The following is a 16,976-nucleotide window of genomic DNA, read 5'->3' as shown; positions in this document are numbered from 1 at the left end:
ATATCAGTCTATTATAACACATGATATGAATTTATATAGTAGATGAAAAGTTGTAATTTAATTCCTACTAGACTAATGAGGTTCAGATCAACAAAGCAGACCGAGTCACTGTTCAGGCTTGTTTGTATTTCTTTTAGGGGTCGACTGATATGGCTTTTTCAGAGCCAATAACGATTATTGGTAATCAAGGAGACTAATAAACCAATATTTGGAACAGATATACATTTGCAGAAAAAATGAATATCTTTATGTCAAAATTTAGAATAACAAACTAATCCTTAAAAAAAAAAAAAGTAATTCAAATGACTTTAAATAAATAAATGCCGCTGCTATGTAATCTGATTAGGGCCCGAGCATCGGTGCGAAAGCCCTGTTGTTGTATTTCGTAAAAATGTTCTTGGACGTTCTTCTTCTTATTCTTACGTAAGGTGATTTTCCTTTTTGGAGGCTTTATCATATTCAAAAACTCATGAAAGTGGAAACACATTTGTCTCCCGGCGAAAAATTTAGTATTCTAGTGGAGTCGTGAGTGGGCGTGGCCAAACGGCTCGAGAGCGCCCCCTAAAGAGATGCCCCGGCGGCCACATTCATGAAATCCGGTGGACACGTGTATCACACCTGGACGCACAAAAAAGGTACATCGCACCGTTACGTCAACTCGACAGGAAGTCCACCATTTTGAATTTAGTCGCCATTTTGGCCGATTCTGACACGTTGTACTTTGTCGAACTCCTCCGATGGATTCTGTCGGACCGACTTGAATTTAGGTTCTCTGGATAGAAAAGGTGTTTGGGATTAACAGAGTGTAGTTGTTATCAGCTCGAGTAACGTTCATCGTCTCTGTTAAGCTGCGCTGCGTCTGTGAGCGACGCGCAGCTCCGCCATGATAGACAGAGAGCAGACAGAAGAGCAGCAGCACAGATATCAGCGCGACTTTCAGTGACAGAAAATTGCACGAGAGACTCTCGGACTGCGCTGAAATGAGGCGCGAGCACGGGGGTCAAATAAATAACATCATATCTTGTTTGCTTCTGGCGGGGCCGGAGGTCCCGTCGGCAGGGCCGGAGGTCCCGTCGGCAGGGCCGGAGGTCCCGTCGGCAGGGCCGGAGGTCCCGTCGGCAGGGCAGCTCTCCCCAGACAGAGGTGGGGGAAACATGGGATAACGACTCTGTGTGCGACGAGCTTTTATGAAACACAACGTGTGTCGATAAACTCTTAAAAAGAAGCAATTAAATATGACATAATTGTGGTATTTTTTTGCAACTTAACCGTAGAGGACTGTGGTGTTTTGAACTCCTGCGGTGTCTACCGTCTTACTTTAGAAACCATCCTCTGAGCTGCTGAAATCTTATGTGCCAGACAAGTCCTCAGCGTTGATTGGCCATTGCTCATGAGCTGGAACCAATCAGATGAAGCTGTTGGCGGGACATTGCTCAACAGCACTGAGTGGTGACTACAGACTGAGACGCTGCATCAGAGCCAAAGCAGTGCATTTTTTAAATTCCTTCATTTTTTTATTTTTTTTTATCGGCGATTGAATAAATAAAATACAGATTGTTGGAAAAATGCTAAATATCGGCCAGGCCGATAATCAACTCTTTGATAAAACTTTTCAGCAAGAATGTTGCTGCTGGGAGATTGTTGTTGTTTCGTCTTGTGGAGGAGAAACGGTAACACAGATAGCAGAAGGGCAGGCGAGTGTTGACTGAAATTGTCGACAGGTTTATACCAAAATTATACATCCAGTGTGCCTGACTACCTGTAACACCGTCATATCTCTTACAGTAGACAAAGTTGTATTGTCTCATTGTTTATTTTGCCACATGGGGCAACCCTGTTTGAAGTATTCAAAGTATAGTAAGGAATCAAAATGACTTGGATTTTGTTGGTTATTTTGGGAGACATTGTTTGTTTTGACAGGAACTGACAGACAACGTGACCTTATTGATCTGCACTGACCAACATGTACATAATGTACTGAAACAAGAGGAACAATGTTGCTCGTGAAATGTCTGTTCTCAACTTATAAATAAACGTCATCCCATTTTCCCTGCATTTTTCTGTATTTTATGCTCTTGAAAAGGTTGAAATTCGAACTCGTTGGAGACATTCCCCGTTTCCCCGCCGCTGACCCTGACGGAGGGAAATGTAATGTGACCGATCAGTAGTAAAAATTTTGCTCCACTTTGTCACACGGCATGGCATGTTGATGTCGCACAAAGGAGCCAGTGTGCTCTGAGAGGGAAGTGCTCTCTGCACAGTAACAGCAGACTGGGCTGTGGCATGAGCCAGGCAGTCAAATATTCTGCACTGCTTCACATCAGGCTCATTGTGAAGTCTCCTGTGCTGACGGAGGCTGCTGTTTTACATTTGACGAGCATGAGCAGGGCGTTCAGGCTTAAAGGAACACTCCCAGCGTTCAGTTTAATGCCCGCAGTCAGATGTTCAGGTTATCACTTTTATTTCTGTGCATCCGGGAAGGAGACGAGAGCTTGTTGTGGCGGCGGCGGCTCACCTCTTGTATGTTTCTCAGAATTCACAGGAATGACACACGTTGGTCGTCTTTGGTAAATCTTAAAGCTAAAACATACTTTACACACAAGTAATGTTTGATTCAGATTCAGTACTTGAATAACAAGCAAGATGTTGAATGTAGACAAGACGCATCATCCTTATCATCATCTTATTTCATTCATCTTCATAGTGTGCGTGATAATGTGCAGGTGAGTGCAGGGCTGACCCTGCTTAATGCAGCTAAACACACACACACACACACACACACACACACACACACACACACACACACACACACACACACACACACACACACACACACACACACACACACACACACACACACACATGCACCCTGCAGCAGACTCCCAAATGTATTCACACGTCTGGCGTCCCCTCTCCCATCTGTCGTCCCTTCGCCGTCCCGTCTCACCCTCTTTTTTTCTTTTTTTTTCTCCTCTCCTTTTCTATTTGAATTAATGGGGATGAGACAGTGAGAATTTTGTGGTCATTTGTTGGTAGAATAACATGTTATGAAAGATTAGCTTTTGAGGTGAAAATGTTTATTTTATGGTGACTCATACACGTAGCTACCAGCCAAATTCTGTGAAGTTGGGACTTCAGCTGATAGTCCACCAGTCGCTTTGGCTGTTAACCAGCCTTCAATTGCATGCTTTGCTGTTATATAAAATTCTCCAGGGACACTCTCTGGTAACAGAGTCTGTCCTAAAGCTGGAGGACCAGGGTGATCTGATCTAGGCTAGTGGAGGGTCAGAGAATCTCTGCCAGATAAGAACATGCTCACTGGGGATTATTTATATATATTGTTAAGTTTGAACTATTTTTCTCTTTCCTTCTTTCTTCCTTGACAGCTAATAAACGTAAAGGCCTGCAGTGGGTAATAGACGTGACCATAGCGTACCCCAAAGCAAGACCCATGGACATCCAGACCTGGATTTTTGGCTACAGGCCTCCCACAGTCACACATGTACACTACAGGTGAGAATCTACTGTTGATCATCACACCCTGCTTTCCACTTTAGCTCGAGGTTTGTTGTGACTCATGTCAGGATGGTCGTTTGTCACCTGCGTGAGAGGGACAAACCAGAACCATAATACTTTACCATGCAAATGTACTATACAGCAAACATGAAAAAAAAAAAACCTGTCTCATGAAAAGGTACCACATTACAACAGGAAATAAGTTCAAACAATGCTCGTAGGCTTGTGTTAATACATATTAAACATTTTAGATGAAAAGTAGTACTTGTTGTTATTATTATTAGTATTATTGGTAAACTGGATGGTTTTAAAAATCCGGGTCTATTGCTGGTTCGCAAGGACTTGAATGTGATCGATTTTTGTGATCAAATCAAGACATGCCCAGACGTTTTAATTGCTGGGTTGGGTTTCAAAAGATTTGTTGTGGTATAACAGTCTGCGAACATTCAAAAGTAAAGCTACAGTATCCACAGTCACCACCCGAAATGCTGTAGCCAAGAATATCACTGCTGTTCATGCAAAGCAAATGCGGTTGCCTCTCCATATTGTCCTGCTCTCCTTGCCCTCCAGATTCTCCTCTGTTGCTCGTTTATCCACTGGAGGACACAGGGAAGGGGGGGCCGGGGATTGGATTTCTCTGAAAATCCTCTGTGCATTGTCTCGACAGGTTAGAAAAGATGTATCCAGGCTCAAGCAGTAGTCATCAGGTAGACATCACTGGGACTCCTTAATATGTTCCCTTGCACCTCTGAACAACCTCCTGACACAGCTCGTGTGTGTGTGTGTGTGTGTGTGTGTGTGTGTGTGTGTGTGTGTGTGTGTGTGTGTGTGTGTGTGTGTGTGTGTGTGTGTGTGTGTGTGTGTGTGTGTGTGTGTGTGTTCACACCTCTTGTGTGCAGGGTTGGATAGGGCAAAGTAAAAGGTAAAAATGAACCCTGGCTTGCCGGGCCCGTCTCCAGGGGCCTCCCTGCCTATTTGGACTAAAGCTCAGGACTCATTAAGTCTGTAATTAGAAGAGCAGGGTACGCTCTGGTCCCATCCCACCTCTCTAATCAGACATCGATACAATCAGCTTCCCTCGCTTGGTCAGCAGCTCTGCAGCCTGGGGACCGGACGGGGAGCCACCCGACCACAGCTGTTTCCGTCACGAGTGTGCGCACTCGGTTCGAGCCGTGCAGACAGTCAGCGCTGATCACAGTGAAGTTAGATCCACGTTGGTACAGGTGCCGAGTCAACAGCAGGATTAATCCGCCTGCTGATCAGGGGAACGCTGGGGGAGTGAGCGATACGATGCTCTTTGGTGATGCAGACGGGAGAGGCGGCTAGACAAGCGTGCCGCCCTACAGCAGTGTTTCTGCTGTGTCCGTTCAGGACAGGTTCTACTGTGATTGCAGCAGCATTCCCACTAATAATAAAATCCAAGGCGTCTCATAGTGTGTTGAAGGGTGACAGTGCAGAAGACTTTAAACTGAGCGTGAGCATTACAACAGGAAGTGTAAGCGATCATTATAAACAAGACATAAAACAAGAACTTTTCAGTGCCACAAACAGACAAAGTGTTTCATTTCAGACTGGTGTGTTGAGTTCTGGGCACCAGAGGTGTCACTACTGATATAAACACTAAACGACTAGGGGCGAGTGTGTCATGCCTCCAGAGCGCCTTAGATCGTCGTAATACTGAGAATTGTTTGGTTTTGTTACCTTTATCAGAAAATATGCAGAAATAATTTTTTTGAAATTTCTTGATTAATCTTTCGATTATTTTCCTCGATGTTAGAAAAATGGTGGAAAATGTCAACCAGTGTTTCCCGAAGCCACCAGTGAAGCCTGAAATGTTGTTCTGTCCACAACAGTCAGCAAACAAAAGATGTTCAGTTTATTATCAACGAGCATTGGAGGAAATAAAAAAAATATTTACATTGAAGAAGCTGGAATCGGTGAAGTTTAAGATTTTTTTCATTTAAAAAAAAAAGAAATCTACAAAAGACTGTTTGCGATCACTTTTCTGTCGATCAACCAATCGATTGATTGTTGCAGCTCTAATCCATAGACATCACAGAGTGGAGGAGCTGTGACACCAAGGAGATACTCAGCTGTTGTACCTCATTGTGACTGAATGTGTTGAATCCTATACGTCAGGCCCGTTTACTCTGGCGTGTCCTCGTCTTCTGTGTGTTCTTTACTTGTCGAACACCCTTTCATCAGATTCAGAGCATCGTGAAAATGATCGTTGTTTATGTGTCTTCCAGCCGGATCCAGGTCATAGCTGCATGTCAGCTAGATGTCCGCTGTAGTGCGGCATGTTCTGGTCCAAATGAAACAGAAGGAGAGTTGTGTTGGCGTGTCAGGGCCCGGCCTGCATTTCTGTGTAAACTGACCTTGATAGTAGGCCGCCGCCGCCGCCGTCCTCCCCCCGTGTTAGCGTTTTATGGGGCCGTATAGATTACGACTGCGCCTCAGCTTCGGCTTCACAACAAGCAGCTGAGTATTGAGTAATATTCTAGATGAATCCGTGTCAAGCGCTCTGCACTTTTTTAAATCCTTCTACCTCCCCTCTCTGCTCCCCCCTCCCTCGCTGTGTCTCCTGCCCTCTCCCCATATAATCTCAGCCTCCCAGATTGCAGCATCATAAGCCTTCCGTGAATGGCAGATGGGAGAGCTAGGTGGGTGTACAGAGGCCGAGCGAGGGCAGTAGTGGGTGTTAAATACGTTGAAATCATTTTCTTTTAAATGCACCTTCTCCTCTTTTTTTTTTTTTTTTTTTTTTTTTTTGCTGCTGCGTGCGTTTCTAAAAGCTGCTGTTTGAAAATATCTGCGAGGTGACGTGATTTATGGAGTCTGACTCTGCCTGGTCATCACATGGATGCTTTTGAGCTGCGCACCTGGCTTTCTCTCGGGCGCGCACGCAGAATTGTCGAGCTTGCAGCCATACACACTGCTTTGCTAAGATATGTGAGGCGGATTATTTTCTCTCTCCCAGCACTTTGTTAAAAACATCTACACTTACAAGACGTAAATCACTCACTACATTTCCCACTTTCTTTACTCATTTTGTGCTAATTAAGGACCCCAACATTTCACCCAGATCAATATCTCTCATGCTCGTGTCCTACAAATGATTGTAATGAGTGTCTTGCCGATTACAGATGGTGTCTTGGGATAATGAATGAGTAGAATCATAAAAAATGTTTCCAGAGCTGAGGGTCTTCAGAGGGCTTGTGTCGCCATAGAAACCCATTTGTAGGAGTCATCTCCCACCCATATTCACTTCATTCGATGGAAAGCCCTCCTCCAGACTTCAAAGCTCATTAGCAGAGAGGGAAGAAGTACTCCAATACATCAATAAAAGAAGCCATGTCGCAAAGATAAAATTAATCACTCCTTTACGAGTAAAGTCCTGCATTTGTTATCAGCTAAATGTACTTAAACTATCTGTATTAAAAACATTGGTGTCAAACGGTGCAATTCAAAGCTGATAAGACAATTAGAGACTATACACTCTAGAAAACCAAATACAAATCATGAAATTTTCATAAAAAGTACATGAACACGGATGAATCGGACATTAAAATAGTTTAGTCTCACAAATTCAATAGAATGAGTAAAACATTGAACTTGAATACAACAACAGGAGCTTTGTGTGCGCAGCTGACTGACGTAAAGCTATCTGATGACTAGGTTTCGACACCACAAGAGCCTCAACAGTGTTTAGTTGTTCTTCGACAGTTTCGTCTGCTTTTTCTACATGCAGTGGTGCAGTGGTTAGCACTGTCACCTCACAGCAAAAAGGTTCTGGGTTTGAATCCGGTCCTGGGCCTTTCTGTGCGGAGTTTGCATGTTCTCCCTGTGCTTGCGTGGGTTCTCTCCGGGTTCTCCGGCTTCCTCCCATCATCCAAAAACATGCACCTCAGGTCAGGTTACCTGGCGCCGCGCTAGTGGCAGCCTGCTGCAGCAGCTCCCCCCTGAGAGCCCCCCCTGAGAGCCCCCCTGCTGTAGTGAAGACATTTCCCCTCAGGGATTAATAAAGTGAAATAAAAAAATAATAATAATAATTCTGGACTGTTATGGTCACATTATTAATAAAAGAAACCCCACACAGGTTTTAGTTTTTATAGTACACTTGGGTGGAAAAATAAAACCTACATGCTCACAGATGAAGTATGCCTTGAAATAATCCTGATGGGACAGTTTTTGTTTCTGGAGCAACAACAGTAATGTTTACAACTGCCAATTCACAATTTTAACTCGCTTCACAGGAAACGAGCTTGAAATGTCAATAAAATAAATTTTTTAAAACGGAGTGAATTTAAAAAAGTGACGAACATAGAAATCAGCCTGCAACAGAGTTTACAAGATGCGTGTCAAACTAAGATTAACAGATAAACAAGCGTCCTTTTCCTTTGGGCTAAAATGACCTCGGCCGTGAAGCCTCACAAACAACAGGGTTGTTCTGAAATCGTTTATTTCAGGTCGGTCCAGGACACGTTGTCCCTCCCCACCTATGACCGGGGTTTTATTGCCCCATTCTCCTCACCTCTGAACTGATAACAGGTCGTTGCTCCTGCTAGGCTGTTATTAACCTCGAGACTGACAACAGCAACGCTCTGTCAGACATGTTGACAAAGGGGAGGTTCGATCCTGCCACGTCCACACAACGATCAAAGTGGAGACAAAGTTGGACACTCGGGTCACAATTTCAGGTCAGTTCTCATTGCGTAATTTCATCCAGAAGAAAGGACAAAATGAACACATTTACTTTTTGTTTCTCGTGGTCAGAACAAGAGTCACTTGACAGTGTTGGTTTGTCATCATGAATCATCAGCACCACATTGAGCTGTGTGGGGAAATCACGTTATGACTGGTAACGCTTTCCTGAGGCCTGGAGATGCAGTGTACCTTCACAAGTCTGCGCAGCCCTTTTTAGGTCACAAGAACTTTTACAAAATTAGTGCACGTACATGTCGAGGTAGAAGAAACGATCACGAGTAGGTCTGCTTATAAACAAAGTTGACAAAGAATTCAAATAAAAGAACTGGCCTTTCTGGGGGCGGTGGGGGGTCTTTTTTAAAAGTGTTCTGAAAAAGTTTTTATGTGAAGAACAAGTCGTCTTCTGTATCAGCATGTTGGGAGTTTTCTCAACTTTTCTCCCTCTGGCGGAGCCCTTTCTGCATCTCTTGGTGTCTGTTGTTCTGCACCAAACTATTTCCTGGAACAAAGACAGCCTTGAGACAGAGAGGAAGCAGATTAAAGACTAAATGGAGCAATTAAGGAGCCGACTCCTACCGTCCCTCAACTTCTCCCTGATTGCAGATAACGGTGTCTCTGTGCTGTGCGACTGAGGGCCCTCTGGAGTCAGGTGGAGTGTGTGGTTAGTTTAGGGATTTCCACCAACGTCAAGGAAATCACATGACTAATGATGCAGTCCGCCACAAATACAACAAAGATGTATCAACACTTTAACACCGATTCTTTTCATTGTTGCTTCATCTTGTACGACTGACAGGAGGATTGAGAAAGAGAACTCAAAGTCAGCCGTTTGGGATTTTGGAGCTTCATTGCACTCAGATGAGGAACCTTATCTTCACTAGAAAGAGACAGCGAGCAGGACAGGAGACTTTCTTTTTTCCGTCCCAGAGCCACAGCGGCCACTAATCTCAATATTCACCTTTACAACATCGTGCCCGAGAGCAGGCCTCCCCGGCTTCCTCTTTGTTTCTCAAGATTTCACAGCCGCCGATTTAGAGACTCATAGAGTCCCCAAACAATGACTGGCTTCCCTCCAAAGAGGCTTGTAGAGTAGACAGACATTTACAGCCACGATCCAAATTTAATTCGCTTTCTTGGCCGGTTCAGAGTTGAAACAATATCTCGAGAATAAGAGCTGTACAGGAGCTAAATGGTTCAAACAAGGCAGTGAATATGAAGGACCTCAAGCTTCTTATTCACACCGTCTACTACCCCATTTTTTTTTTCTTCTTCTAATAAATAAACACGTACATAACTTTCCAAGTCAAATTAAGTACGAAAATCTGTTAATTGCTTTAGATTTTTGTTCAGAAAAGTCCTAAAAAATAACCAGAGATGCTGGGGCATCACTTAATAGTGAGGATGTCCATCATCTGAAGCACGTAGCGCAGGTCAGCACATGGTAAAAGCCTGACGTTGAAGGTTATTGACAGGAGAAATTGCAGCTGTCTGTCTGTTTGCCAGGGTGTCAGGTTAACAAGCAGCCCAGTGGGTTAGGGTGGAGATGAGAGCGCAGCCGTGGCCCCACGCCAACACTTCATCACCAGTTCCTCCTCACCACCACCACCACCATCACTATTATACACTGTGCCACATGCTGCTGAAACTCTCCACACAACAAATACAAATAGCGCCATACTTGTGTTTCTCAATGTTGACACGGCGGCGCGCCGTTTCCATTTTTCTACAGGACTGCAAACAAAACCACAGCGGAGCATCGTTACAGACTGTTCGGTTCGTCCTCGCAGTCGCCGTAATGTTTCAATCTGCCGGCGTGGCGGAGCACCGATTGATCAAAGGCTGTTTGCTTTCTGGGAGCCAGAACAAGAACAATGATGTATGCCGCAGATTAAACCTTTACTGCAGCCTGTTGCACATCAGCAGCCAGTAGAGTCCTGGCATCTGCACTTCCTCTCCACAGCATCTATACACACACTCACCTACACTTTAAAGAGCATTTATATGCATGTATTGTTTTATGCTAATATTACAAGGCCAAAAATCTTGTGTTAATGGTTGAAGCCTAATTTACTGGGGTTTTGTTGTTAGAGATGTTTAGATTTGGTGCCCTTTGCTCAAAGGTAAGGTCAGTGGCTGTACCACATTTGTTGTTATTTCAGCTAATAATATAAAGGGTTAGTTTAAAAAAAAAAAAAAAAAATTATGTTTTTTGTTGTTGTTGTTGTTGTTTTTACATTGAATAGGTCTTGCACTCAATTTTGGGTAAATTGCTCAAATAGATTTCAGAAACAGTTGAGCAACACCTATTAAGCAACCAACTCTACAGAAAAGAGATGTAGGACTTTCAATTCGTTTTATAGTCGTTTTTTTTTTTTTTTTCTACCAGTAAATATTTAGGAATTAGCAAAGATTGCAAGTAAATGAAAGAATTCCTTAATTGGTAGCCTAATTCTCAGAAGACCACATTACCCATAAATCCCGTCACTTCTGGTTTAGTTGTTTGTTTTAATGATTAGAGGTGGAAGAGCCTTGCTGGCTGTAAAGGAGGAGTTATCTTTCTGTTGTTGTTGTTGAAGGCTTACTTTGTACTTTATTGAGTACATTTACTGCAGGAATTTTTTGCTAAATTGCAAATACTGCAAAAATTAGTTGACTTTTACATTAATCGCTTTGATTGCTAGATCATCTTTCTCAGGATGGTCTGAGATACGCAGTTTGGATTTTTATACCATGAGCTAATATTTCAGTAAATGCTCCTTTTTCAGAGTTAAAAAGATCAAACATGACAACATTGCGTTTATAGTCATCCCTCCCCATTCTGCAGAAAGAAACACTTTAAATGCAAATAAATGGTAGATTGATCAATAATGAAAATAATCGTTAGGGCAGCCATAAACAGAATTTATCATCTTAACTGGAGGAAGACAATATAATTTATAGTGTCCTAAAATGTAGTCAGGTGTTTTCATTGCAGTGAATGAACCCGGGGAACTTCCACTCGCTGGTTGATTGTGGCAATAAGTTGTTCATCTGAAGCCACTTGTTCAGATGTGACTCCAGTCTTTTTTTATCTTCAAAGAAACCAGGCTGATAAACCAGTGAAAGCAGCTGATACGGCAAAAATATGTGCTTTATCTGAGGGTGTTGCTGGGTTTTTTCTGGTCCCGAATCGGCAGCGCTTCCTTTAACCTCAGCTGTTTCCCAGGAGCTCGAGCAGCTGCTGGGAACACCAAAAGATCCTGATTTCTGCATGAATATTTCAGCTGCAGGAAAGCACTGGGGCAGCCACCTGCTACCCAAGACCCGAAATGCTCCGGCCCTCTGATAAGTGGGTGTCGGCTCCTGTTCTCTTCTGCCAGCGCTATCGGTTTACGTTTCAGAGCCGAGACGGCCCTTGAGAAGGCATCCTATCGTGGAGCAGGTGTGAAGCCCTCTTTGGGGCCCACACGTGTCACATTAAATCAAAGATTCACTCATTCATTCCCTTATATTAAACAGTCTCTGATCGTTGCAGTGTAATAAGGGCTTTATATGATACAGAAAAATAGAATCTAATGGGACCTGCACGAGCAGCCTGAACCAAACATCTGGTGGTGACTTGCCTGATTCGCCCTTCGCTTTAATTGCTACTTTCTATTCACGTTATCGTATCTGTCTTTATGAAGAGCTGCTGATGTGACTATTATTCTCAGCATCTCTCTACACTTCTTTTCCCTCTTGGTTCTTTCACCGAGCATCATCTGTGCTCGTTGGTTACAAACACCATAGTCACCTGATATCCCAGTGCTGCTGTTGGTCAAAAGCTATTTCATTTTCAAAAGTCCAGCTTCATTAGAAACTTCAACGGATAACGGATGTTTGTTTGTTTTCGTGCCGCTGCGGACACTAAAGTTTCTCTACTCAGACAGGATCTTGTTCAGAGTTGAGACGCCGACACGGTGAACCGCGGGATAATGAGCAGACGTGTCGATGGATGTGCACTTAAAAGTATATGAACCAAGCAGAAGTGTGTGTGTGTGTGGGGGGGGGGGGGGGGGGGGGCTTCAGTTCAAAGACCGAGTTTTTACTGTCGAGTGTCAGTCTTTCTTTTAGACTTTTACCAATTATACTCCGAATGCCTCAAACATACACATTACTGAGACTACAGACAGAAATTAAATAGTAAAAACGTAAAACTTTTTATAATCAATCAATGGCAATTTTATTTTGTATTTTCATGACATTAAAAGTTTTTTAGGGGATCATGTTGATACTTTCATGAAAATTTGGGCTGTAACTAAAAATTTGTTTATCAATTAATCGCCTCATTTCTTTTCTGGAGTCAATAATCAATCGATCAAGACTTGACTGGTGACGACTGCTCAAAGCTTCAATGTACTCTTGATATGTGACAAAGAAAAGCCAAAAATCCTCATTGAGGAAGTTTGAATCTGAGATTGTTTGCCGTGTTTCTACTTGATGAACAGTTAATCTTAGTTTGGACTAGTCCTTTGATCTCAGTTTAATTACTAATAATCACAGCAAAAATCCCTCTTTTCTATGATTAAAAACATCACGAGCATATTCTAAACCAACACCTCCTCATCGTTTCCTGTTTTTGTCTTACTGATGATATTTCGGGGTTGACGTCGTCATGATGTTCAGACCAACGAGAATCTTCTCAGGCTGCATCTAAAAGACAGACATCAGCCTGACGGTAGAGCCGTCGCCTTCCCTTAGATTGCTTTTTAATATACATCGATCACCTCGGCAGTCAATAGTGTATGACTTACGACTTCCCTCACATGTACTTTCACGGTGGACATTATGTGTTGGGGAACATTGAGCAAACGTTGAGTGCAGAGGAAATGCTGGTCTGAGGGAGGAGACGGTAACCTCTATTTGAAGGTGACCAGGAGCCGGCTGTGTGGGAGAGCGGCCTACTAGAGACCCCTTCTGGCTAGAGACAAGATTTCATCAGCACCCTCGTCATGGCTCTCAAAGTGACCCTCTTTATCAGCCACCTACTGGTTTTGCAGCGCGAGCCGCTGAGTCAGTCACTCTGTTTGGTTTCAAAGGTCATTTTTCATTTGTGATTGCAGATATTTATTGTTGTCGCCATCTTAAACATGTTAATTGATTCATTAACGGAGTTGTCTTGACAATTAAATGTTTACAGATCTCCGATTTGATCTCTGAAAACGTTGTTTTTTTTAAGTCGGATTGCAACAGTTCTGTGGTTAAACTTTCCTAAATGTGAATATTTGCGGGTTCTCTCCATCCGCTGCGATAAGAAGTCAAATGTCTTGCAGTTTTGGACCGTTGGTTGAATAATTTCAGACTTTTGGGGGATAATAACGGCAAAGTTCAGACCTGCTTTAATCCAAATATGTTTAAATTAAGATAAACCGCACAGCTTTTCTTCACTACGTTGGCTATCTTGTCTTCATCAATGGTTTCTGAGGAAGGGCTACAGATAATGAAACCTTTAATTATTGATTCATCTGCACATTTTCCTTCATTTCATTAAATAATAGTTGTCACCAAATCACCAAAAAAAAATGTTTTGTCCTTGCGCCATATTATCAGATGTCTTGTTTTGTCCGACCAAACCGTAGAATATGAAAAGATTCTCAGTTTACAGGGAGAGACGCCTGTTTACAAATTATTGTTACTCTTGGTTTTTACTGTTTTACAAGGACAATATAAATGGCTGAATATAATCAAATATGCTCATAGAAAAACTATTTTAATAGAGCTGGAATAGACTATTTGTATTATTTGTAACGGTCATTTTAAGGTTCTGCTCCTCCATCGTGATGATTTGCTGTTTTATTTCATTTTAAACTCAATATCTTATACACAAGTTGGGTTTTTACATTTGGAATTTACACAATCGGGAATATCAGTGGCTTAATAATTGATAAGGACAATAATCATTTGTTGGAGACCTCCGATACTGCTGCCTTATTTTCAGAATATGTTTCAACTTAACCTTTCACTAACTTCATCTTTTTTTTCTGTTTTTTTTTTTTACCCTAATCTTTAGAAACATTTTTGATGTTAATTGTTGATCTGACAAAACAAACCATTTTAGCAATTTGCTGAAACTAACACATGATAAGAATATAGCATTCACTTGCAGCCTTATTAGTCCCTAGTGTTCGCGCCACACAGATTCAAGTCATTGTCTGTGATTACAGAAAGCTGAAGGCGTCCTGCTTAGAAACTGAATTACTGGGATTTAAAAGTGCTGCTTCTCTCTCACTTGAAACTGCGACTTCTCGCTTTCTTGACAGCGAAGCTGATTAAACTTTTCAGTTTGATTTCTGGGACTTTTTCCTCCCGCTCGCCTCTAACCGAGACATTTTGCGGAGCTACACGAGTCGTCTCTCTGCCGCCGGTGTCCCCCTCAGCACTTCTGTCTCCCTCTGACACTCTGATGAGCTCACGAATCCCCAAAACAAGCTGAAGCTCCTGCAAACACAGACAGTAACAGACTCCGGTCTGAAATAGACCGCTGTGCTCGGGGACGGCGGCCGACTCCCCGGGTTCGGACCGACCGCCTCCGCGACAGATCAATGCAAACAGTTTGTGCCGAGTGAGGCTTCACTAATCCTTTCCTGTGTTTCATCTCCCTCTCTTCAGGATGTACCCAATAAAAGAGGTTCCTGTGGAGGCTCAGGCCCTGACCGACTGGCTGTACCAGAGGTTTGTGGACAAGGAGAAGCTGATGGCCCACTTCTACGACACAGGTCGGTCTCACCACCTAATTCATATATGCATGTACACAACGTGCTCATCTTCTGATCGCGATTCTACGAGTGTTGCGATAAGACATTGGGACGGTTTTTGTTTACTAGACAATGGAGATAAAGGTTGTTTGCTAAACAAAGTCATCTGATGATGGAAGATAAATGAAGGACTTTTATAAGAAAGTTAAAGTGCTGTTATAATGAAATGAATGGAAGCAGAAGCACCTCAGGCCAGATGTGTTGATGTAGTTTCTGCTTCCGTTCACCAGACAGTCGGATGAGAACAGTTAGCAGGAAGTTAAACTGCTGTCGGCCGGCGGTGCCGTTAAACGTGAGGTTTTTTTCCACTCACGATTGGGAAACCTGAGACTTCAAATAAATGAACAGTTCCCCGTTTCCCTTTCTTCACACGCCGATGCCGACAGGCTGACGGGCTGGTTTCCTGTGGCGACAGTTAGCTGCTAGTTGTTATTACATTGGTTTAAGGAGATTAATAAGTTAGTTATCGATTCAGGAATCAGCTTGTTGGTCAAACGTGGTTTAAAAAAATATTACATATTTTGCAATAGTTCAGTGATATCACTTTTTTTTCGCACCCCGAGTGAACAATACGAAGCACTGACTTCAAAGCAAGTTTAAATCGACATCATTCAAGCACCAACTGTTTAGTGAAGAAATGCCATGAAGAGCATCACGGTGACGAGTGTGTTTATCTCAACAGGGTCGTTCCCTCGTCCGGAGGGTCAGAAGGAGGCCGTTTCCCGGCCGATGACCCTCGACCCCGTGTGGCTGTGCATCATCCAGTTGTGTGCTTTCGCCTCCGGCTACATGTGGTACAGCGTCCTCCAGTACCTCTACTGCTGTTTATTTTGAGTGCGCTGATGAGGCGAGAGTCTTTATTGGACCACTGGAAAAGCCTCAGGATCAGTCGGTGTGTGGCCCAGCGTCACACTTGCCCCCCTACGATGGATGAATGTACATTTGCAACAATGGAGAGACTTAATAGGAAACAAATAAAACAAGAAACATATGAAGACAAGTACACAAACACACAGATGACAAAATCCCATACAATATGAAACTGGTCACAGACATAGTTAACTTGCACACAACCCTTACGCCACACACTCGCTCCAGCGGCCTAGCAGAATAATCTCACACTCGTCACGACTCACATTTTGATGTTTACACGTCCTCATACACGTAGACACTCAAACCTACATGACTTTTTACTCCACGTTAACGAATCGAGGCTCAGGACTCCTCCAGAAGTTGCTCTGGACTGGACTCTCTTCCCCTCCTTGGCTTTAGCCGTAGTAGTTTTACAGAGTATAAAGTATGTATGGACGTGTGTGTGTGTGTGTGTGTGTGTGTGAACGATTATATGTGACTAGAAGCATAATGTCTGCCCTATTCTTCTTCCTGGCGAGAGTCGATGAAGCCCACCGGACCTTTCGGCCCGCTGACGAATCAGCCGGCTCCACCTTCCAGAGCGAGCGGCCGTACGAACGTTGAGGCTGCGCAGCCGGCCGCTCCTCTGGCCTTCATTGCACTAAGGATCCATACTGCCCTAACTGCTCCCTGCCCCGGGAAACGCTCCTGAACGGTAGCTGTCAATGTTTTTCATTTCTTTTGTTTTCTTCCCTGAACCCGCATATCTTCACAACAACGGCCATTGTAATTGTTGTTGATGTTTTTTTTGTTGTTTTTTTGTTCTTGTTGTCGTCGTCGGGACTTTTTTCCGTGTCCGCCTGTCTGTGGAGGCAGTATTTTGAGCTCGCTGAGAAAGGGGGATCTTGTTTACACTGGCAGCCCTGCTGAAAGCCTGAAGGGACGGTGGCTACGAAGCGCCACTTCATGACGGATCGCTTTCTGTGACAGACTTGAAGAAGGGAGGAAGAGGAGACGTGCCGTAAAACACTTATTTAAATTTTAAAGAGAAAAAAAACAAAACAAAAAAACATGGTGGCAAACGCTGGGCAGGATTTTGCAGTCTGATTACCTAAAAAGTAACTTCCT

General features: G+C 43.3%; 1 protein-coding gene across 3 annotated transcripts in view; it reads left to right on the top strand.

The window, feature by feature from the left end:
* Positions 1-16,976, top strand: part of LOC138631932 (acyl-CoA:lysophosphatidylglycerol acyltransferase 1-like) — a 191,940-nt gene extending 174,964 nt beyond the window's left edge. For all 3 annotated transcript variants that reach the window (XM_069717133.1, XM_069717135.1, XM_069717134.1), the window contains 3 exons: positions 3,387-3,513; positions 14,851-14,957; positions 15,679-16,976. In XM_069717133.1, the coding sequence (XP_069573234.1) occupies positions 3,387-3,513; positions 14,851-14,957; positions 15,679-15,830 (386 nt within the window). In that variant the 3' untranslated portion in view covers positions 15,831-16,976. The remainder of the gene's footprint in view (positions 1-3,386; positions 3,514-14,850; positions 14,958-15,678) is intronic.

The sequence above is a fragment of the Brachyistius frenatus genome, unplaced genomic scaffold (assembly GCF_029030835.1).
Source record: "Brachyistius frenatus isolate BFR_SWC_R1_liver_20210118 unplaced genomic scaffold, ASM2903083v1 Contig_169, whole genome shotgun sequence".
NCBI lineage: Eukaryota > Metazoa > Chordata > Actinopteri > Embiotocidae > Brachyistius > Brachyistius frenatus.
The sequence above is the reverse complement of the archived record's forward strand: the minus strand, read 5'-3'. Positions and strand labels throughout refer to the sequence as shown.